This window comes from Podarcis raffonei, chromosome 5 (genome assembly GCF_027172205.1).
Source record: "Podarcis raffonei isolate rPodRaf1 chromosome 5, rPodRaf1.pri, whole genome shotgun sequence".
Lineage (NCBI taxonomy): Eukaryota > Metazoa > Chordata > Lepidosauria > Squamata > Lacertidae > Podarcis > Podarcis raffonei.
Window position 1 is genome coordinate 56,539,877 of NC_070606.1, and position 23,410 is coordinate 56,563,286.

General features: G+C 39.3%; 2 protein-coding genes across 4 annotated transcripts in view; one reads left to right on the forward strand and one right to left on the reverse strand.

Annotated features, from left to right (window-relative positions):
* Positions 1 to 16,020, forward strand: part of CFAP43 (cilia and flagella associated protein 43) — a 44,875-nt gene extending 28,855 nt beyond the window's left edge. The window contains exons 21-39 of the mRNA XM_053389275.1: positions 50 to 175; positions 664 to 768; positions 2,165 to 2,281; positions 3,659 to 3,865; positions 4,980 to 5,186; positions 5,700 to 5,789; positions 5,890 to 5,970; positions 7,302 to 7,427; positions 8,409 to 8,528; positions 8,609 to 8,716; positions 9,444 to 9,530; positions 10,426 to 10,514; positions 11,459 to 11,666; positions 12,330 to 12,442; positions 12,889 to 13,048; positions 13,353 to 13,517; positions 13,919 to 13,999; positions 14,980 to 15,133; positions 15,660 to 16,020. Coding sequence (XP_053245250.1) covers positions 50 to 175; positions 664 to 768; positions 2,165 to 2,281; positions 3,659 to 3,865; positions 4,980 to 5,186; positions 5,700 to 5,789; positions 5,890 to 5,970; positions 7,302 to 7,427; positions 8,409 to 8,528; positions 8,609 to 8,716; positions 9,444 to 9,530; positions 10,426 to 10,514; positions 11,459 to 11,666; positions 12,330 to 12,442; positions 12,889 to 13,048; positions 13,353 to 13,517; positions 13,919 to 13,999; positions 14,980 to 15,133; positions 15,660 to 15,835 — 2,520 coding nt within the window. The 3' untranslated portion in view covers positions 15,836 to 16,020. The remainder of the gene's footprint in view (positions 1 to 49; positions 176 to 663; positions 769 to 2,164; positions 2,282 to 3,658; positions 3,866 to 4,979; positions 5,187 to 5,699; positions 5,790 to 5,889; positions 5,971 to 7,301; positions 7,428 to 8,408; positions 8,529 to 8,608; positions 8,717 to 9,443; positions 9,531 to 10,425; positions 10,515 to 11,458; positions 11,667 to 12,329; positions 12,443 to 12,888; positions 13,049 to 13,352; positions 13,518 to 13,918; positions 14,000 to 14,979; positions 15,134 to 15,659) is intronic.
* Positions 16,021 to 16,432: 412 nt separating this feature from the next.
* On the reverse strand, positions 16,433 to 20,302 carry SFR1 (SWI5 dependent homologous recombination repair protein 1). 3 transcript variants are annotated; one of them, XM_053389276.1, is made up of 4 exons: positions 19,433 to 20,302; positions 18,644 to 18,765; positions 17,766 to 18,176; positions 16,433 to 16,759 (listed from the first exon to the last, which is right to left on the reverse strand). In XM_053389276.1, the coding sequence occupies exons 2-4, from the start codon at positions 18,743 to 18,745 to the stop codon at positions 16,568 to 16,570; spliced, it is 705 nt and encodes a 234-aa protein (XP_053245251.1). In that variant the 5' UTR covers positions 18,746 to 18,765; positions 19,433 to 20,302; the 3' UTR covers positions 16,433 to 16,567. The 3 variants fall into 3 exon arrangements, with proteins under 3 accessions (XP_053245251.1, XP_053245252.1, XP_053245253.1); XM_053389277.1 differs by lacking the exon at positions 19,433 to 20,302 and adding an exon at positions 19,224 to 19,410; XM_053389278.1 differs by lacking the exon at positions 19,433 to 20,302 and adding an exon at positions 19,176 to 19,193.
* Positions 20,303 to 23,410: the final 3,108 nt, after the last annotated feature.

The following is a 23,410-nucleotide window of genomic DNA, read 5'->3' on the forward strand; positions in this document are numbered from 1 at the left end:
AACACATTTTGAGCCTCCCTCACTAATACTTTATCATTTAAAAAAACAGATTCAGGATATGATGTTTGAAAATGCAATGGTACCAAAAAATGAGATGCTGGAGCAATACGAATTCAATCTGGACGTAGAAGAACAAGACAAACAGCAAGTGCATAGTGAAGCAGAAGTGGCAAGGGTAAGGTGAACTTGTGGGGAGAGATTGCTGCAGAAGAGAAAGAAACATTGGGGACAGAGTAAAGAACTAGAACACAGGAACACCAAATGCTGGCCGAAGCTTTTAAAGTTACCTAAGGCAGGGGTGGGGAACCTTTTCTGGTTGATGCGCCAGATCCTTATCCCCCTACCCTGGGAGAACCAAACTTGGCAGGTGGCCAGCTGTATCCACTCCACCACCAATCAGACAAAACCCACAAAAATCAGCACACATTCTTATCTGCAGGCAGTTATCTTAACAGGACAAGCAGTCTGACACAGGCAAACAACACACCCAGCTCTTGCAGGCTAGGAGATCAGGCCAGGCAGGGGGCAGGGTGGTGCAAACCAGCCCTTTCCTACTTAGTCCTCCTGTAGGTTTGCTTAGCACATTCTAATATATATATGATTTTCATGTAACCTAGTGGAATTTGTATCCTTCTCATTTGCTCTTTCTATTATTAAAAAAAGGTAAAGAAGGATATAGAGATGGAAAATCTGGCCAACTGCTATTTACGTGAGATCATCAAACAAGAGTGTTGGGATACCATGTCGGTTAAAGGGCGTTCAGTTAAGGTAACATCTATTGACTTTTTCTTTCAGCTTGGTCCTGTTGTAATTAAAGCACTGAAGTAAAATAATTAACAGAGCAATTCTATACATGGCTACTTGAATTAAGGCCCTTTGCTTTCAATGACGCTTACTCCCACATAAGTGTACATGCAGGATACTGTCCCATGAGCCAGAAGATCTCGTGGACAAAACTCAATAAAATATTAATAGTAAAAGAATGGCAGCAAAAACTATTGGAATATGCAGAAATGGCGAAACTCACCCGAAGAATAAGAAATCAAGATAACAGAGTCTTTAATTTAGACTGGAAATCGTTTATTGAATATTTTAAAAATTATTGTGAACAGATACAATCATTAGCAGGATTAATGTAAAGACGTGCAGTGAGATAAAACCAATTTTGAATGTATGGGATAATTAATAATTAGGTGTAAATTAGGAGATGCAGTTAAGACATGAATTTAAGCAACTGCAGAAAGGGGGTGAGGGAGATCGAAATGGGGTATTGGAATTTGATGTAAAATGGGAAATGATAAGTAAAATTTATATAAAAAAGAGAAATCAGAATAAACATAGTAGGAGTTAAAAAAATAAATGAATGAATAATAACAAATTTGAAAACTATGCTAATTAGGAGACAACTAGACTCAGTTCTGAGTCCAAATGACATGACAAGCTATGATAACTCAGAAGCAAAAGCTGCCAAACTCCTCCTCTCCATACATGAAGAGGGGGCTTGCTTTGGCTTGTTCCTGCTCATTCACATTGCACTAAATTGTAGTCTAGCAGGCTGTGCAAACACAGCCAAAATATTAGTTGCATTGTATCATATTGACTTAAAAATTCATACGTGGGTTTTTTTTCAGGCCAGGGATACTAATCATATCTCAGACAGAACTGATCAAAGGGGAGATTTTTTTTTAGGATCTAGAGAACATGGCAGCCTAGAAAAGCTCCAGGGCCTTGGTGAAAAATGAATTATGCAATCTCTTAGTTTGTCTGGTCAAATTGTGGGAAGTCTCCCAGTCCCAACAGCCCATAGTTGTTGAATGAGAAAATCCCAGGTTCAATCCCTACTATCGCTAGGTGGGGCTAGGGAAGTATCCTGACAAACCTGGAGAGATGCTGCCAGAGTAGACAACACTGATAGGGGGACCAATGGTCTGACTCAATATGATAACTTCCCATCTTCCTGTGTAAGGCTTCTCCATATTAGCAGGTTATGACTTTGAAATCTTAATTTTGTTACAATTGGCAGGAGCTGACGTTTGTATTGTTGGTGTAAATTTTCAAATGAATGGACAGAGATTGCACATGTCAGTGTTGAAAATTTTCTTGAAGTAACATGAAAGAATCTCACACACACAGAATCTTTATTTCCCCCTTCTCTACCCAAAAGGCCTTCCACTCATCCTGCGAAGTTCAGAATTACCCAATGAAAGAACAGAGTCCAGAAGAACAGTACATGTTGGAGAGAGTTTGTTATTTAAAGAAGATTGAATCAATAGATCTAAAGGTAGAATCTCTTTACTGCTACCAAAAATAAATCCCCATCCACATGTTAAGATTATATAATAACCCTAATGTTCAACGCCATCCTCTTAGAGGTTTCCCATGCTGAATGAAGTGATATTGTTCATTATAAACCTTACACCTCATAATTTAGAATTTTGCTCTTAGAAATACTCCCTCATTAGCTCTATATCCTTCACCATGAATTTAAAACAATTGCATCTACTATGTGTCTGAGCAATACAGACAGAAAACTCCTATGAACAGTACATATGAAACATAGCAATTCATGTTAAAATACTCAAACTTCTTGGAAACATATAACATGGAATACAGAAGTCAGTATTCCCTTAGAAACATATAACATGGAATACAGAAGTTCAGGGTATTTGCCCTGAGATTACTGCTGCCCTGACTGTTAAATAAACTACTTTTGTCAGAGTTTAGCTCCTTGAATTCCTGCCTTTTTCATCTGAGAGGTTTCCATTAATCTTTTAGAGCCAAAACAGATTTTATGTTACTCATTAATAGCATGAGTAGCATCTGTGATGGGGGGCACTTTGGATCAAAACAGTAGGATGGAAGAAAGTAGGACCTTGGTCCTGATCAGAATCCCTCCCTCCCTCCACTGCTCCCCCGGCAGCTCCTTTGTGCATGAGAGCTTTCCTCCAAATTAAATATCAGTTGGGGCTGAGGGTATGCAGGTCAGAACTGTGGAACTGGGGCCAAAAGGTTAAAATAAATCTCCCCCATCCTATAGCCCTAATTCAGATCAGGGCCCCCTGCAGCTCCCATTTACTTTCTGAAAATTTGTGCAAAGAGTTGTTGAATGAGAAATGTCATTTCTGTTTGAGGCCAAAGGTGTAACGTATACTATTATTAAGAATTCACTGTTCATCTCCAGAATTCCTCTTCATTATGCCCTTCCTGTATTTCTGCTTTTCCCATCCCCAAACATGAAGAACTCTAAATTAGACAACTGAGGCTAGTAGCAAACACCTGTAATCTGAGGCATGCATCTAATGAAGTAAGCTTGTCAAATACTCCTGAGCTATGTAAACTAATCAAATTTCCACAAACATTGTTTCTTTATTCTATTGTTGGCATCCTTTCTTTTTTCCATTAGACTCAAGAGAGGCTCCAGGGAATCCCCCATCCAAGCACTGACCAGACCCAGACATGCTTTGCTTCAAAATGTTTGCTTGCCGTGCCCTGTTCATTTTGTTTTCAGGCGCTCACCTTGCATATATGTATATTTTAATCTGAAAAATTGGAATTGTTTCATGCCAAATTCTCGGATATGTGTTCTGTAGGATCCATATGATTTTGGCACCATGTGTTCAATTGTTCTAAGCTGCTGTGTTGTTTTATACATATCTAGCTTCGAAGGCAAATCGTTGAATTTGAATCTCAACCTTCAGTCATTGAAGGGGAAAAGACAGAGGAAGGGGAGAAGCAGGAAGAAGAAAAAGTAGATGCTCTGGTGGGGAGCCTGAGTTCACTTTATGGTGGAAATACATCAACTTTATACCACCAGCTAGAAGTGCACACTCGAGAGGAGAAGATTAATCAAATTCTATTGCTACGGGTAACTTTTTCATAGGTGTTTGCTTATTATTTCATTAACTATATCTAGTCAAAACTGCTCTTCAGTGTCCTCTGATGGGATAGGGGTTTTTGCTGCAAAACTGTTCATACTATCTTATTTCATTGGAATTTTGATCCTTCATTTACTTGCTTTTTATACTCTCTTTTTTATAAAAGGGAATGACAGAATGCAGGCCACATAAGCAACAAATGTGGCTGCCCCATTATCACAAATTTTGCTTGGAACCTGTTAATTGCTCGGAACATGCTAGAATCCAAATGATATTTTAAGTCAGTTAATAATATTGATTAAAGAGAGTCCATCTTTGAAACAAGGACTGAAGAAGATTGTCTTCTAGCTATGTAGTTCTAGGATTCTATTCAAAGGATAGTATAGTATCCTTTGAAAGTCAGTAAATATGAAATCCCTTGTCAGCTTAGTTATGTGGCATTTGAATGTGCTCTATCTATCTATCTAATAACACATCTTTTCTCCAGGGAGCTCAAGGTGCATACATGATTCTCCTCCTCCCCATAATTAATCCCCACATCAACCCTTTGCAGTAGGATAGGCTGAGAGGCAGTGACTGGCCCAAGGTCACCCAGTGAGTTTCATGGCTGAGTGGAGTGAAGGCTCCTGCCTGATATTTACAGGCAGGGAGTTCCAAAGTGTAGGGGCTGCCTACAAGTGTACAACAAATATTATGTGGCACCTGTAATAGTGCTAGTTCCATAGACTGAAGCGGTTGAGTGGGCATGCTGTTAGGAAATAATTTTATTACCACATTTGTTCTAGAGTATAAAACAAAGCTGACATTCTTTGTTGAAACAACTTCTGTTGGAATTATGCAAGATTTTGAGCTTTACAAAGCTCTTCTTTAAGCAGAATGAGGAAACTGAAACGATGCTTTTGAGTGTGTATTACAGTGGTACCTCTGGTTACAAACACTTCTGGTTACAAACGCTTCAGGTTCTGAGCTCCGCTAACCCAGAAGTAGCTGCTCCCAGAAGTAGCTGTCATTGTGAGGACTACTCTACAGGTTTCATTATGTCGTTTAGAATTTTACCACAAACCTTTTGCAGTATTGCTGCCATCTTCTTACCTGTTATTTCAGAACATCATTTACAATGTGAAGAGTCATTTCAATAAGGAGTTTGATGCAGTCATCCGAATGAAAGACCTAGAAATTGCACGTGTTCAAGAAAGAAACGTTAGAATCGCAGAGATCCTGATGCAGCTGGAGCTCCAAGAAGAAATTTGGGTGCCAGTTCTTTCCGAGAAAGAGAAGCCAGATCAAGCACTGATCATTCTGGACTCGGAGGTCAAGTATATAAAATTCAGATCTTTCTTGCCTTGAACACTAAAAGTGCACGAGTAACCTGAGGAGCTGCATCCCTTCAAAGAGGATTGAACACATCTGGTGACATTTGTCATGGCATATACTTCGGCCCTAGTATTCCCAGGCAGGCAGATGGGGTTACTTGCTTGAGTGCAGGGGTGAGGAACACGGTCCAGATGCAGGCTGGATCCTGAGCTTCCCCAGCAGGCTGCTTGGACAGATGAGTGGGGCTACCCAATTGGCAACTCAGTGTGTAGTCAATCCCAACAGGGCTTGAGGTTCTGTTTCAACATTGTGACCTTGAAGATGTACCCCTTACTGTAGAATGTGGATATTTTAGGGAATAGACTCTACAAGGCCATGAGAGAGTCCAGTATTGTTGTCAAGCAGGGATGCTAAGAAAATGACTGGTATTTAGCAGGTAGGGCAGGGACTGTGAATTCTCAGACAGCCTACTTGCTGAAAAAGCTGAATCTGAACGTTTTGTCTTCACAGATCAAAGTGGAAAAGTACTTGACCCCATTGCAGAAAGCAAAAGAGAAAATTATGTCTAGAGTTCACTATAAACGACGTCTTGCTGCTCAGGTAGTTTGGGACAACAGGGCTTTATTTTCTACACTTTTCATTTCTCTCATCTCATACTCCATTTCTACATTGTTACATCTTACTTTGTTCTCGCTTTCAGGAGGACAATGCAAGAGAGCGTGGCCTTATGGACATGATGAATGGAGTCCTTGAAATAAAAAAGGAAGATATTTTAAAGATGGTGAGTCCTGTTTTTATCGATTTGTAGCTAAAGCAAGATTCACAGGACAACAAATAAATATAGCATTAGTCTCATAAAGAGAGACCTCAAACACTTGTTCTAGGAAACTGATATCATTCAGCCCTGAAGCTAAGCAGTGCTTAGATAGGTGGCCACCATGGAACTAAACGTATATCATGCTGCCTTGGGTTCTATGACTGAAAAAGGTGGGACGTAATTGTAAGAAAGTAAACAATAAAAATAGATTGGAGAGGTAGTGACGACTCTATGGCTGGGCTTCCCCCCGTGGCATGATAGTGGATTAACTCCACTCAATATGCCCCAAGAACTCTCCACCCATGTCTTTGGTAATGAAATGTCACTTGTGTCCAGACTCAGACTCTGGGTGGGGAAAAAGCCCCTTTCACTTCAGGTAGCAGCAATAAGGCAAGTTTTTCCTATAACTGGATGCACAAGGCATCCTCAGTTGTCTTTCCCCCAAGTAATCAAAGTGTACCTAAGGGCAGAACAATAACCTCCATGGCATGCAACTAACAATAGATCAAGGACCCCAAATTTCACATTCCCATACTTATACAGGAAAACAGATATGTTGGTGTGACATGTGAACTAGAACATGGGTAGTCTTGATAACATTCAAAATGACTTTGAAGAGGCAAAATGCTTCCAATTTTGATCACAAACCAACCAAAATTCCCTGTGACACCTGAACCTGGGAAACTGTGGTTCATTTAAACTATGGTGAGAACAAACCAGGATCCAAGTGAGGTTTCAAAACCTTGGTTTCCCCCCTCAAATTCTAGTATAATCTAACCACAGGTCCCCGAGTTCACACTCGTGGGAGAGTGTTGTTAGTTTAAAATTAAAAGAAGCAGGTTTCAGTCTCCTTGAGGGTTCGGTATAGTGGAGAGGAACTGTGCAAACCTCAGGCCTACACAGCAGCAGTTCATTGATTATTTCCATCATGATATTGAGTGTCACCAGAAAGTAACATTCTGAAATTCAAGGTATACATCCTTTAAGCATTACAGTGGTACCTTGGGTTAAGTACTTAATTCGTTCCGGAGGTCCGTACTTAACCTGAAACTGTTCTTAACCTGAAGCACCACTTTAGCTAATGGGGCCTCCTGCTGCTGCCGTGCCACCAGAGCATGATTTCTGTTCTCATCCTGAAGCAAAGTTCTTAACCTGAAGCACTATTTCTGGGTTAGCGGAGTCTGTAACCTGAAGCGTATGTAACCTGAAGCGTATGTAACCCGAGGTACCACTGTATAATGTTAGTAAATATCCAGTGCTCTTTTTGAATCTCTCTCCCACTTTTATATATTCAGGAGATTCCAGCACCTGCTTTTACAGTAAAACAAGAAGCACTGTGGAATGAAGATGAGAGAAAAATATATAAAGAATATGAGAAGAAAGTTAAGGAACTGAATGAAGAGAGAGAGAAACACAGAAAGGTAAACAGAAATAAGATGAGAAGGAGGATTATCAAGGTTCTCAGCCTTTAAAAAGTATTTCTACCTACTTTAAGTAAATCCAATTCTGGTATGATTAGCTTGAAAGTTTCTATGATGAGGCAAAATGAAAATGTAAACCATAACTAGCTTTCCAAGAATTGGGTATTGTTATGTTGTTAAAAACTATCTTATCAGGGTTTCTTTTTTACTCAAATTGTAATTGAATAGAGTGAATAATTAGTTATAATCACAACAGTATTAGATGAGCAAGAAAAATAACTATCTTTGCCTTGCATTTTTAGATTGAAAAAATCAAGTTGCTATTCATGGCCTGTTTTCACAACTGGACAGTTTACATTAAAATTAACTTGCTGGAAGTGAACAAGTCTTAATGTAGTGAAGTTCTCAGTCAGCTGGGATGACCAAGAAACCTCGTATTGCTTGACTTAAATGTTTCAAAGGAACAATTAATGTTGTGAAATAGGCCTAGAACTAAAGAAAATTGCAAACAAAATATACAGCATGGGATATCTTTAGGTTATTGGTAAACTGGATAGAGAATACATTAATCACATCAGAAATGGGCATATTTAAGCCAAACTGTGGCTGCTGAGAATACCAGCTTTTGAAAACTGGAAACAGTTGTCAGTTGGACCCATTGGCTGCCTTTCTCCATCAGTCTGGGTTTTTTTTCCTGGTTATCACCTTTTTGTTGGTTCATTATTTTTGTTCATTCCCTACCCAGGGCTAATTACCTGCTAAATGACTAATAAGATAAGAGAGGATGCCATGTGTCTTCAGTGTTTCAAACCTGATTATTGCTGGCCTTGTTCTTACAAACATGAACATCTAGAATTTTACATGCTTTAAAAACAAAGTATCAGATTTTAAAAGAAGCACAAACAAAAAGTTCATTAAGCCACAATCTTACATATAATCTATATTCAAACACAGCACCTTTACCCCCCTTCCACCCCTTAGATTCTGGACACTGAATTGAGGAAACTTCAAAGTTCTATTCAGGAAACTACACAATCCTTTGATGAAATTGTGACAAGGCTCTTTGAGAAAAAAGTCAACTCAGAAATGGTTATATACCAGGTGAGCGTCTGCATGTATTCACCAGTGCTACTTCCTTACAAACTACAGTCTGACTGTTCCTTTTTGAAACCTTTTCCCAGGAAGAACTCAAAATAACTAACCTCCTTTACTCACTACTTTTGGATGAAGAGCTGAGCACAAGAGAAGCTGGGCTCCATCACTACCTTAATAAAAAGAGGAAGGAAAAGGTAAAAATAATTTTTGGAATTTGACAAAGTACCTGCTTCTTAATGGAATCTGCCCAACACTCTACGGTAATTCTTTCTAAAATCTCTCCTCTTACTGAATAAGCCACCAAATACATAGATACCCCTGGTACGTAAAAGGTAAGGTAAAGGGCCCCTGGACAGTTAAGTCCAGTCAAAGGCGACTGTGGGGCTGCGGCACTCATCTTGCTTCGGGCCGAGGGACTGGCGCTTGTCCACAGACAGCTTTGTGGGTCATTTGGCCAGCATGACTAAACCACTTCTGGCACAATGTAACACCATGATGGAAGCCAGAGTGCACGGAAACGCTGTTTACCTTCCTGCCACAGCGGTATCTATTTATTTACTTGCACTGGTGTGCTTTTGAACTACTAGGTTAGCAGAAGCTGGGACAGATCAACAGGAGCTCACTCCGTTGCGCTGATTTGAACCGCTGACCTTCTGATCAGCAAGCGCAAGAGGCCCAGTGTTTTAGACCACAACACCACCTGTGTCCCTTTTTTACCCCTGGTGCTGTGCATGTTATGCCCTCCTGCTATCTGTTGATGGCAATTTAGTATCTGTGTGAGCATAGAAACACTGTTAAAGAATGTATTGAGTTTCAAGGACAAGGGGCTAATTTTTCTGGGAACGGTTGTATGTACATTATTGCTCACTTGACTTTTTCTGTTCCAAAAGTAGTCAATCATATCTACTTTTTTTGGTGTAGGTAATATCTAATGAAGCAGTTAAGACATCCAGAGCAGAAGTGGACGCCCACAGAGAAGCCTATGACATCTTAGTTGTTGAAGACAAAGTAAGAACCTTAAAACCACATCTCCAAACTGTTCAGCTGAAACTGTAGGATTAAAACTCACAAACTCTGTTGAGATTATTTGGACTAAACTAATTTTACATTCAAGTAACCCAACTCAATTAAGTTGTTGATCACATGTATATGTTCCATTCCTATGCAGAAATGGTCTGCATAGGAATGGAACATCCTAAGCAGTACTAGTGTTTTGATACTAAACTGCCATTATAGTCAGTAAATGGAAATAAATATGCCTAGATATTTGTGGAAAAAATCATGAGCTAAGACCTAAATAGCTAGAGATTGCATGGTCTTGACTGGTTTTCACTTGGTATTTCTTCTTATTCTCTCCACCATTCTTTCCATAAGACTCTGTTTATTTATAAAGCACCACCAGTGTATTTGACATTCTAAAATGTGTAAGAGGACAGCTCCCTATTGGTTTTTTTAATTAAGCTTGCTGTTATAAAAATGAAATGTGAGGGCAATGTTGGCCTGAGATATATGAAATAAAGTGTTAAAATTATGCCTCTTCTCTACACTTTAACTGACTCATAAAGCTGGAGGTTGAGCTCAGGATTTGGGCACTGCTTCAGACTGATAGAAAGGTAAAGGTGAACAGTTAGCCTTGCTTTATGCCAGCCAGCACCTGGGCCTCAGGTTCCCCACATCTTGTTTATAGCATATTGCAAAGCTGCCTTGGTGAATGTCTAGATTCTGTTAATAACACTATATATTCTACTAAAAAGTCTGCTTCTATACTCTGCAGCTCTATCAATGCAGGTTCTCAACTCCTTCAGTGTTTTCTATAGATCTTTCTCATGCAGGATGGTGCATACTAACACTGTTAAACTCAGTCCAGACTGACATAAAGTTGTGCTTTCCTCTTCACTGTTAGCTTATGGAACGTGGGTTTAGAAAGGAATTTTCAGATCTTCCCACTCATCATATTGATCAGCTATTCAAACTTTACAAACGTCGACCAAGGTAAGCTTCGTGTTGATCCTTCCTAACCTTTTCCTGGAGCTCATTGTTTTTTTGTTACAGTACAAAGGAAAATACTTTTCCATGGGTGGCAGTGTTTTATTAGAAACAGTATAAATTGCTTTCAAAACCAGCAAATAGAACAGGTTAGTAATGTTGCCAGAACCATTATTATAAATGATCAGCTTACATTGTTCATCTTGGCAAACAAATAGTTCTTGCCTGAACTGGCATCTTTTTCCTTATTAAACTCAGTTCCATGTGGTTTTTCCCATATTATAGCTTGCTCAACTAGTAAGACTCAGCTTGAGAATCTGTGAAGCTCAGTAGTGGCTAACCTGTGACTCTCTAATATTTTTGTGCTTCAACTCTTTCCAGTCTATGGACAGCATGGACAGTGGTTAGGGATTACCACTCCAGCAACTTGTTTTCAGTGGCATATTATTGTGGTTTTGAATAACTCTAAGGACCTCCTTGACATTCCCTTTCAACTTTCCTTTTATCAGTCTCCTCATTTTGGGGAAGTTTACTTTTTTGAAGTCAAAATGTGACTGTATGTATTGGACTTCCTTGGCCATTGTCCACTTTCATCTATGTTAAATATGATAGGACCACGGACACTGTTCCCAGTTAGTTCAACACATACATTTTACTGCAAGTCCTGGGTGCCATTTACAATTAAGTCACTAAGCCTCAAGCTATGAAGGTGAGCAGTCCATACTGCCATCCCATTGCTCCATGGAAAGGAATGTAGGCTCTACCGCTGGTCAATATGTGGAACTGTAAAAGTAAGCAAGTAAACAAGAAGGTAGCCAGTAATACCTACAAACTTCACAAAAGAAATACAGCTAGAAACAAAGTGATCTTAATGACAAGCATCCTTATTCTGAATGCATAAGCAACCTGTAGCAGAATCCTTATTTGTCTGCTCTGTTCCATGGCGGAAGAGCTCTCAGGGCGAAGGTTCCAGCGGATTCTGCTAACCCCTATGGTGAACGGCCAGGCTCTGCAGAGGCTTTAAAGGCTGCTCTTGCCCATTTAATGAAGGGCATTGACGAAATGGATGAACCTGAAAACAAACCTGAGGGTCTTGACCTTCCCAACTGGGAACGTTTCTGTGAAGCTCGGCGAGCCAAGGTGGAAAGTGAACAGATGGTAGGGAAAGTTATTTGTACTGTGCTTTGAAAAATATTTTCATAGTTGAACAACATTCTGATAATCTGATCTGAACTGAATGTTATACCAGGGGCCAGAGTTCCACAGTACTCACCTGGTAGGAAATGTATGGACAGGCTCTAATGATCCCACAAGGCAAGAAGCTCCTTTTTTATTTCTTTCTAGCTTTGTATGCAGAGAATACATGTGCCAAGTCATCAGCATCACAACATCCTAAACACTCCAATAACAGTGGTTTAGTATGCTATGCTCTCAAGCTATATTACAAACACACGCCACTTTTAGCCCTCAGGCTCCCAAAGTAGTGTGCAGCATCACAGTACAACAAAGGATACAATCACAAGATAAGGGGATGAGGATAAAAGAAAGCCTTCCCAAGCTCATGAGCACTCTCGGCAATCCTACATCCCACACACTAGAAACCTGAACAGACTACAAGAGATACTAAACATGTTTACCACAGTTAGAGGAATTAAGTGATATTCTTACTTCTGAAAGCATCCCAAAGTATTAAGTTTAAGCCATCAAAAGGCTGCAAGATGCTTGCAGTTCTGCTAAATAAATTGGATCATAAATTCTGACTCTTGGCAAAGAAAAGGTTGAGTAGTAATGTGAACATGTTCTGCCATCCTGTTTGCTTAGGTGAAGCAAAAAGCACTGATACTTGCAGAAATGCAGACTTTCCTTCAGAAGAGGACTGAAGATGATGAGAGGCTACGGAATGACATTGAGCAAGTTTTTGCTGAGCTCAATCTGTAAGCTTGCTTTTTCCTTTTATGTTTACTGACATTGTGGTATTACAGCCTTAACAAAGGAAAGCTACACTGCAGTCAGTTTCACTGACTCCTATTGCTTAGTTTGCTTTAAAAAATATTCTATGCTAAGGCTAACTATGTAACTAATGCCATACCTAGTTTGGTCCTTGGAAGGGTTAATCCTCATTTTTAGCTACTAAGGTTCATAAGGTGCTGTTATGATTAATTCCTCCTTTAAATTCATTTTCAGGCCCAGACTAACCAGTACGCTGAGTGCTTATGCTGCAATCTTACACCCATCTTGGAGTAAACACAGTTATTTCTGAATAGACATGAATAGGAATATACATTTGAAATATTGGAGTATTCCAAATACATTTGCCATAGTGTGATTTAGAACTATATATACCAGTTACTGAAAAAGTTTTTTTCCTTTGCAATTGTAGGCTTCGAGAGCAGAAGATGACATTTCAGCTAGATCTGATGGTCCAGTTTCTTTTTAAGCAAGGACAAGTAGAACTAGAGGGTACCAATTTAATACCAGATTACAGAGATGCTATTCTTATCAGCAGGACCATAATTGAAGAGCTGAACAGCGTAATCCGGGTAACTGGTCTTTTTTCAGAACTGAGTCTGTTCTGTATGTATGCTGCACACATGTAGTGTAAATGATCTCTGTGCTTTTCCCATCTTGTAGCCATTAATAGGGTAAGCCTTAATAGTGGGCGAGTGTCTCAAAAGCCAACACATTTAATAAACGCACAAAAAGGACCCTTCATTGGAATGTGGCTGCAGTTTCTGTTTTCTCTCATTACAGCTGGGATTTTAGAATTCCAGTTGATAAGTTCTTTCAGAAGTAAATAATCAAGCTATATAAGGAGTTAATATCTCTCCTACCCTGCACCCCCAGGCTCAAGGAGAAAGGAAAGTTGCCAGCATGGTGGAAAGCAAAGATTTCCGTAAAGGGATATTTCAGCTGGAATGGGAACATAAAAAAATGCGGATGCAAGTGGATGATCTGAACCAAAAGGCTCGAGATATTCAAAAGCTGAATGTTACCAAACATCATCAGATTGTAAGTTACCGCTCCACTGATTTTACTATAAATTGAATCAACTGTATGTTTCAGGAAAGTGATTTTTAATCAGTTGTTTATCATCTTTCATTAATTGGTGCATCTAAGAGTTCCACTCTATATGAAGTATGGTGTTAGTCCAGTGACATCTTACCCCAGGAATGGTGTTTGTGACTGGTATTTTGTGCATGTTCATTATTACTTCATAACTTTAGTATTGGCATGCTACCTAAGTAAGAACTACTTTGTATGAGAAACCAAAAGATTTGGGCAGTATGCAAAGTCCTAACACACTGTTGAAGAATACTTACATAAAGGGATTCAGTTTGCATTGGGCAGCAAGGTTTAATGTCTGGAGCATCAACTCTGTTAGCTTGATTTCTCTCTGCTTTTAATCCCAGTTCTTAAATGCATTAAACTATGACAGCCGAGTGAATCATGAAGTCTCAATAATGGAAGGAACGCTCAATTTTCTAGATAAGGTAAGCTCCCTTTGGAAATATGTGTATGGAGTGTCTGCCTATTTGACACACCCACCTTTAGCTCAAAAGTATACAACCACCCTCACCATCCTTAGTTTAGGCACTACTTCCTTCTGGGTTTTGCCAGTGCCATTAAATAAATCTAATTTGCTTCCTTCTCTATTCTCTTCTTCAGTGTACAATCACTACCACCACCCAAAGAATCTGCCCTGTCTCCTATTACTATGTGCAGAGCTAGGCATATGTTGTCCAACTGTAAAAGGATTTTGTCATGCTTTCTTCTCCAACTGCTGTATACACCTACACAGCTTTCTCGCTTCCAGTTTGTGTGGTAACACTTTGTGTTATATCAATATTTTTTATTAATAAATATAAACAATTTCATCAAGATTTCAGAACAGCTTACAATTATATATACATTAAAAATTGTGTTTAATAGTTTGGGGATGAAGAAAACTGTAAAGAGCTGCAAACATTTCAACACTTCCATGGTAGCTAGCCCCACTGGCCCCAGTAAGTTTTGCTTCAGTAAGGGCATATAGGATAGGATGAATCATCTTCAGTACTGAATATACATATTTCAAAGTTAAGTCTATTAAAATGAGTGGGACTTAATAAGTTTGTACACAAATACTTTAGAATCCTGATCTTCCAGTTCTAAATGTTTTTACCCGCTTCCTCACCATCTTTTTATATTCCTGCTTTTCATGTAGAGCTTTAATTTTTGTGTTAGTTTCATGCTATCAATATTGGATGTGTGTCTTAATGATAGTATTATTGTTGCTGTTTTATGCAATATATGAATGCAATTTACTTTGAGCTCTTATGTTAGTCACTTTGCCTGCAGCGGGGAAAGCTTGCAAAAAAATGTATGCTAAATACCCAAATCTATTTTACCAAGGAAATAAAACTTGTTTTAGCAACTTTTCACTTAACAGTTCTCAAGCAACTTCTATGTTTGCTTATGTTTAAATGACCAGGTTCACAAGAAAAATGTACAACAATGTGAGACTGTCATGAAAGAGCTGGAGAAGCAAATTAGTGTGAAAGACGTAGCAAACCGAAAACTTAGCAAGGAATTACAAGAAATGCTTGTAATTGTGTCAGAAAGGCGGCACATTAATGAGGCTACTGGTGAGTCACATTTGAAGAATTACCAGGTTATTTGACGTCCTCTAACACAAAGTTTAATCCACTGTTCATATCATTTTTCTCTCTCCTGAACTTCATCCTACAACACTCATACCAGTGTATATGTTATTAAAAGCATACAAATCAATCATAGAATGGTGGAAAAGTTACATATGAATCAGGAGAGAGACAAGATCTTAAAGGCATCACTAATTGCTATGACACTGATAAACTGTGCCCCAATTTTTTCCAAGATTATTTTGGGTTGTTTCTATGATGGGGTAATAGATTACACTACTCAATATAGCCAACTTGATATTCATCAGGATGCAAAGGAAATAAGTATTTTATCAAATGCAAAACTGGAGCTGGTTCATGTTTCCATCAGCAGAATGAGAACTGCTTCAATGTTATTCCCGCAATGCTCCCCTTTAAACATATGAAGAAAGCAAATCATATGGATCAGTTTGTCAATCTGCTGCACATTCTATATGACCAGACACATTCTATTTTTATTTTATTTTTACAGACTCAGAGCTGCTTAATCAAAGGGTTTCTAAAGAGCATTACGAGGACATTGTGCAGAGACAGCAGCTTGTGGATCTTGCAAAAGCACAGGCACAGGAGTTGTCAGTCCTTCAAGCTGAAGTGGAGAGACTGAGAATGAGAACATTCCCAGCTTTCTTTGATGTGCAAGAGTTTTAGCAAGGTGATTCATCCGCAACTAGAAGCAATAAATTTCTCTTGTGTTAAATAAAAAAGTGGGTTTTTCCTAAGCACATTTAAGATAGCTTTAGATATTACATTGCAACTCGTTTTGATTCTCAAAAGACATATTATTCACTATGTATTTTACAATGGAATAAAAAAAGAAAAGAAATACCTATATTTTATTGTGCTTGTTGTGGTGGTGAAACCTCTGAGGCTTGCCAGGATTCAAAGACAGTTATCTAAAGCACAATGCAGGCAGTGGGCCAAATGTTGTGCAGTGGGGATATGAACTTTAAATAAAGAAGTGTGTGAAAGAAAGTAGGACTGAGTGAAAACTTCAGCTAAGATGCAGGAAAAGCAGACTGCACCACCTGTAGAAAGGAAAGTGGATTGGCAAAATTATAGGAAAGGAGGAGCAGAGGGTTAGGAAGTTATAAACCACAACAGGGTTACTGGACTTTTAAAATTGCAGCAGTGTAAGTGTGGCAGTTGTCTTCTATTCTAACAGCAGCTTTAAGACCTAAAGGGGCATTGAGAATCAAGGATAATGGGATGGGGGCTGAGTTTCACATACTGAATGAACTAATCGGGTACTTTTTGCAGCAGTCTTTTAATATTTAAGATTCAAGGATTCACAACAGTCCAGCAATGCAGCTCAAAAGCCAAATTTAAACTTTGAAAATATTTATCTTCTGATGTGTTAAGAATGAAATAGAAACACTCGTATCATGCATCTGTAAAGTTTTCTTCTGTTCTAATGTAATGTAACAGTTTATCATCTAATCCAAAATTGTCTATCAATTGAGTGAGACTTAATTTCCTGCTATCTGTAGACAAGGATGACTGTAGCTCATATAGCATTGCTTGGGAACTGCACCGCCATTTTGATATTAGAGACCGCAACTCTGTTGGGTTATTCTGAAAGAGGAAAAGACAAAAAAGCTGAAGTTGTTTGGTAATATCCCAGTATTGATTTAACAAACAAGCATACATCACATTTGACAAGTTCTCTCCCTTTTCCAAATCTGCAATATTTGAAAACTTAAGTGCTAGACCTCTCAACAATTCTATTAAAAAAAATAAATTAAAAGATTCTAGTGCAAAATTTACCTAAAAGAATGGCATTTAAAAATTATGTTTTATCAATCTTTGGTATCTAGATACTTTCCATATTGGACATTAGCCTTATTTTGCAGCATTTGCTTGAAGAACTACTTCCTATTTACACAGAACCATCAATGTACATAGAGAGCTTCACTTGTTCCATCAGCACAAGTACTTTTCACTGTGCAACTGAGCCTGCCTTCCCATGCCCCTAAATCTCTTCTGGGTTCTCCCCCAACCCACTGGAGCAGATCTGGGGAAGGCACTTGAGGGTAGAGAAAGGGCGGGGGGAATTCTATTGCACAGAAGGAAATCCTTGGGCTACCAGAAAAAATGCTATGGATACTGTGCAGAACTGAATCACTGAAGGCAATTGACTTAAGTGTCCATTGATTTCAATGAGTCTACTCCAAGTATGATTAACATTAAATTATCACCTTCATAATTTTACAGAGCTAAAATGAGATATAATTTTTATTCAGGATAAGTCACAAAGGAAGAAAGACAGCGGGAGAGACACAAGGACTTGCACATAAACAAGACTTGCACATAAGTGCATTTTTTTGGTGTCAGCATCCTGTGTCTACAATAAGTCATTTCTATGGTTGACGATGGCTACACTGCAAAATGCCGGATGGGAGCAGCATTTGGGTTAATGTAGTTCTTCGCTTAATTACAGTACTAGAATTAAAAGAGAACTAAGGAAATATTGGAACACACATTTCCTTGCAGTACTTGCTTTTCTAAAAGCTCTCAATAGGGCTAAAAAAAATGAACACTTTCAATTAAATACATTTTCAAGAACATTTTAGCATCTCACCTTTGATCTGTACATTTTGACGAGTTTAAGTCTTCGAAGAAATTCCTCCTTTTCCTGAATCTTCTTTGCTAACATTCTCTTTTCATCCAATAGTTCCCGTTGCCCGCAATTTGTTTCTGACCGAACTTCTGGAGAGCTTTGTATAGCTTCACTACATCCAGTATATTTCAATACATAGAGCTCTCTCTCTTGCAAAGCACTTTTCAAACACATGGTGGCATCAGGAACTTTTTCTAAATGTTCACCCTCATTTTGTGACTTAGAACATGTCTCTCCTTCAGATAAAGCCCTTCCTTCACAAGGACTACCGTTGTTTTCATCATCTATTTTAAGACGCTTTGCAACAGTGAAAGCTGAATGAAAGGACCGTCTTGCTTTCTTCAATCGTTCTCTTAGAGTTGCACTCATTAGCTAAAGTGAATGTAATATGGGAGTAGTAAGAACGAAGTTTTTTGTTTGTTAATAACAATGGTATATGGAAACAAAAAACAAGCTACCTGCATGAACCAATTTTTGTTTTGTTTTATATATGCATATACACATAACAGGCAAAAACAACAACACCCTAATGTTATCTATTATACCAAGCTTCCTCAAACTGCCCTTCAGATGTTTTTTGAGACTACAATTCCCATCATCCCTGACCACTGGTCCTGCTAGCTAGGAATCATGGGAGTTGTAGGCAAAAAAAAAAAAAAAACATCTGGAGGACCGAGTTTGAGGAAGCCTGTATTATACATATCTTTCTTACTTTAAGCTTGGGGTCAAATTTTGTAGCAAGATTTCTTTCTCTCATTTGCAGAAACCTCCAAAGATTCAGTGACATAACACCAGTTTAGGAGCAGCTAGGAGGGAGAGACATAATAAAAGCTACACACCTGTTTCCCTGAGGAGCTGCTGCTGCTGCTCTGAGCAGATGTCTCACAGTTCTTTGGAGTGGAGCATAGAAGTGTAGATTTGTTTAATTCAGGCGTTTCCATTTTCAAAAGGCACTCAGTTGCTGGGGATAGAAAAAAAACCCTCAAAAGGCAAGTCTCATATGTACATTTAAGACACCGTTGTTTTTATTCCAGTCAGCCTACAATTTCTCAAAACTGGAAAACTCAGTTCGTGAGCAATTGGGATATGCTTTGATATTAAAACCTTCACTGGTGGCTATGCTCAAAAGGCCTCCCCACCCCCCATGTAAGACTTTTATAACCATCACATGGCAGAAATTCAACAGGCAAAGATATTTCATTTCATGAAGGAACAGATGGTACAAGGAACACACCTGTTGCATTTCTGCTAAATGGATTAACGGTATATTATATTACTACTACTACTACTACTACAGTTATTATGAAAGGACTCCCAGCCTCCTCAGTGGCCGTTTGCCTTTGCTGGGCGGACAGTGGTCTGACTACTGACTTCCAGAACTGACGCGAACCGTCGTCAATTGACAGCGAAACTGCCCACCGAAACCTTGCGCGCCGTCCTAGGCATCGGGGCCTTTCCGTTCTGCGCAGGCGCGTCTGGTGAGAATGAGTGAATGGGTGGGTTCGGTGGGCCTCCTCGTGAATTCGAGCGGGTAGGAACTGGAACGCGGGCGGACAAGAAGCCCCGCCCCTTTGAGCAACGGTTATACTCCTCTGCCCCGCCCATGCGCAGACACACCAACTCCTTACCTCAGAGATGATAACGTCAAGTCCGAGGAGCGGGCGAGAGAGAAACACATCTGCTCAAAAACTCCCGCTCTGAGGGAAGCGGAGGAAGCAACAGGAAAGGGCAAATCTCGTCTCGCGGTCTCCCGGCGCCTGCGCTCTCTTCTCAGAAAGGGGGCGGGCCGGTGTGGGGCAGAATCGCCGCCTTATATCGAGGGGAGCTGAGCAGGAAACTCCTTCCTGTACAGGCTTACTCGGAGGAAAGTCCTATAGGGTTAAGTAGGGCTTAATCCCAGGAAAGTGAATGCTACGGTTTGCAGTGTTACGAAGTAAAACTCGCTTGAAACCGGCCGGGCTTCCTTCTGAAGTAAACATGCGCGGGACGGCGCGTTGGAAGGAAATCACCTCAGAAATAAAATACGCCGTGTTGTTTTTTTGTTTGTTTGTAACTCGCTGGATTTTCCACAGAAAATATGAATCGGGAATAAACGGCGGGGGCGGGCTGCCAACGGTGTCGTTTGGATGCGGCGAAAAACTTGTATGCTTAACACACAATAAGCATCTGTCTTCTTCCCACCCTCCAATGTTGGTTGGGTAAATTGTCCCTTTTGGAAACGTTATAAAACCACAATTTTTTTTTATGCAGCAACAAAAGAGAGTAGGCACAAGGATGTATAAAGTCATTCGCAGGGAGCAAATGAATAAGGAGGTGCTTGTTATGTGCACGTGCATCTAGTGGGAACGATGCAGCTGTGACTGTCAGAAATAGCAGAACCCAAATTTCCTATCTTAAGGAATTGCCTAAGAGAGTCAGACTTGAAGGTGTTTACATTTTATTTTTATTATTTTATTATTATTTTGAACAAGGTAGAATAGGAAAAAAGGGCTTTAAAAACTGGTGAGAGCTGCTTTAGGAGACTATTTGCCTTAAAAGTGAGGTAAAAATAAAAAGAACAACAGTTTTATTGTGCACTTAACTTTATTGCTTGTTCACTTAAAAAAAATTGTAGGAGCAAGAGAATTTACCTTTTCTAGATACTTGTATGGTGCTAAATGAATCTGAGCAGCAGTTCTGTGAATATTTATCTGAAACATGGAATTATGTGAGATTTACTTCAGAGTTAACCAGTGTTAGAAACAGAGACATGAAAGCTAGGAGCTAAATGGCACCTTAAATCTCTTTTTTATAACAAGAATACAAAGCTGGGAATGAATGAACTGCATATAAAATCTTATATTTTTCACATGGTCTAGTCTTCATCTGAAGACTGCAACAAACAAACAAACACAAAGCCATACTTCCCCTGCCTGCCCCCCTGATATTCTTAGGAGGGCCCCTTCTCCAGTCCTCAGAGAATGGCTGAAAGTGGGAAGGGTCTTTCATTCATTCAGTGACACTTTTAATCTGAAATACTAGGAACAGTACTGCTTCCAGAGGTCAGAAACTGCTCGCATTAATGAAATTCCCTGTCGCAAAAAGCGCCTAGAATAATGGGAGTTTCAAACACTGGAGTAAACAGCCTACAGTCAGGGATGGTCGTTCTTGAAATTGTTACTCAACATCAACATGAGTGAGTCACTCTCCAACATCATGCCACTTTAATGGGACAGGAATTCATTACCAAACCTGTCAGTAACATGTTTATTGTGTTATATAAGCACCACCATATTGATCAATTAAGCTTTCATTTCAACAGTAGGGTTCAAACATTGCACAATCCATTCTATATTCTGTGGAGAGCACTTATAATAGTACTTGTGCTAATATTTGACGTATGTAGTGAACACGAGTTGGGGCAGGAGGTGGTCAAGTCGACCTCTCCAATTGCTTCCCTAAGTCATTTGTCATATTGGATAGTTCAGCTGAACCTATTACCAGGCAGGAAATCTAGAACCTTCCCGTAAAATCCTGATGATGCCGTTGTTACTCATCCTACTTAGGAAATAGGTCTCAGTTTGTATCTCAGAGATTTTCTACATTATATTGTTGATGTAGCTGAAAGCCAAACAGTTATGATTTACCCTGACAGACAAAGGACACTATGCAGTCATGTTTCTATAGCCTGGAGCATTAAGGTGGAGAAGCTTATGCAGTTACCTGGTATTGCAGAATTTCCTTAGCCGTTCCCATTCCAGTATGAGCTTACAGTGTATGGTTGTGGTTTTGCTAGTTGAATAACACTTGCTATATGAACGTTTTCTTATTTGTAAATTGCTATGCAACCTGGGCCACAGTTATGAATATGCTGTAGCAAAGATCACTTTGATCAGTGGTCATTTCCTGTCCCACCCTTGGTTCTTAGCCATGTGGTGTGGGTGTGGGCCTCTCCTATTGTGGTGGCGAAGTGAAGGTGTAATCTACCTCTTCCTATGCTATCTTTGTACTTGCCAGCTTTTGTAAAACATATCAAGATGCTCTCTTTTCTTTTAGGGGATATACTTTTTGCCAAATTAATTTGCTTTATATATGTGTATGTGTACACACACACACATGTACACACCTATCACAGCTAATGAAGAATGCTATTTTGCAAAATCCACTTGTCACCAACTTCTTATTCCTTGCATTTACCCAGTTTTGAAGGTCCTTGCTGCTCTTCCTTCATTTTATTATTGTTGCTGCTTAACTTGCCACTGTATTTGCAGCTTAAGTTTTGGGCAATACTTCATATGGCTGATGTCTAAGGAAAACTCATGGTTCTGAAACAAGAACTCATGGTTTTTTAATTAAATAAAAATACAATTAAAAACCATACACACATAGCACAGCACATGACAATGGCAGGCGGCAAAATAATTCAGTAATTCGCCAAGACCCTCAGCAGTTTTCAAGTGGGTTCATAGAGTGAAAGGATTGGGAACCACTAATAAAGAGTCTTATTGTGCTTTAAAGACTAACCATTTTTAAAATACAGAATAAGCTTTAGTGGACAAGAGTTCAGCCACTCAGTACATGATTTCATTGAAAACTTTGCTTAATGGAATTGCTTTGCCCATACATATGCCCTTTTTCAAGTTTATGCCTGCAGTTTTTAAAAACTCCATCATTATGCAGCTGTACATTGAAGATTGCACAGCTCACATTGTTGCAACAATAGCACTGAGGCTTCCTTTGAACACTTTATTGTATGCACTTGCTTTTTATTACAGGGCTGGTACTAAATGCTACATGTCAGATCAAAGTAATGAAAGCCCGGATGCTATTTCAATGGGACTGTCTGGAGATTTTTATCTGACAATGCAAAGGGAAATGAATGAAGTGCAAAGTCCCCATTAATCTAGTTTGCTAGCAGAACATCTCAGAAGAAACTTGGGGTTGTATCCATTGCCTCCCCCAAAATTTTGCAGATGTAGACAGTGTTTAAAGCAGGATCATGAACGACTGCCCTGATTGCATTATGAGCACAAATCGTTATGAATGCACAATAAAAGGAATGTCAAGGGGGACTTGAGGATGTTTGTGTCATCACTAGTGACTGTTGTGGAATAATCACTGTATTAATTTTGCATACTTTTTAAAATAAACTTTATTATTATTTTTAAAAACAATTGCCAAGGGTAAAGTGTTGTCTTCCAGGACAAATGCATGTACAGGTGTCAAATCTTAGACAGAGTCATCCACATGGCATCAAAACAGACTAGGAAAATCTTTTACATTGCAGATTATTTTACATATATTTAATTGCAAGTATTAAAGCTTTCATTTAATGGTCATAGGCTCTTACAGAGGGACGCAGCTATCCCTCTGACCAGTGCCACCTAATAAGAGATTGCATGGCTGTTCTTTTTTCTCTTTCATACTGAGGCAGGGCTTTGCACTCTTATAAAATCCTGTTGGAGTATACAACTAGGTCACAGCTGTGTTGGCAGGTTTTTACCAACACAATATGTGTGGCACAGTGGGAGGTTGAAAGCCTTAATTCCTAACCTCTCCTACCCAAGGAAGGCCACCTGTATCTTGGTGAAGTCTTATGCTTAATCTGCCAACCAGGCAAGGTGAGG

Coding starts and splice junctions, on each gene's coding strand:
- SFR1 (XM_053389276.1), bottom strand. CDS start 18,745: ATGGAAACGCCTGAATTAAACAAATCTACACTTCTATGCTCCACTCCA. Junction 18,177..18,643: donor GCAGCTCCTCAGGGAAACAG/GTGTGTAGCTTT, acceptor CATTCACTTTAG/CTAATGAGTGCAACTCTAAG. Junction 16,760..17,765: donor TCAAAATGTACAGATCAAAG/GTGAGATGCTAA, acceptor TTCCTCTTTCAG/AATAACCCAACAGAGTTGCG.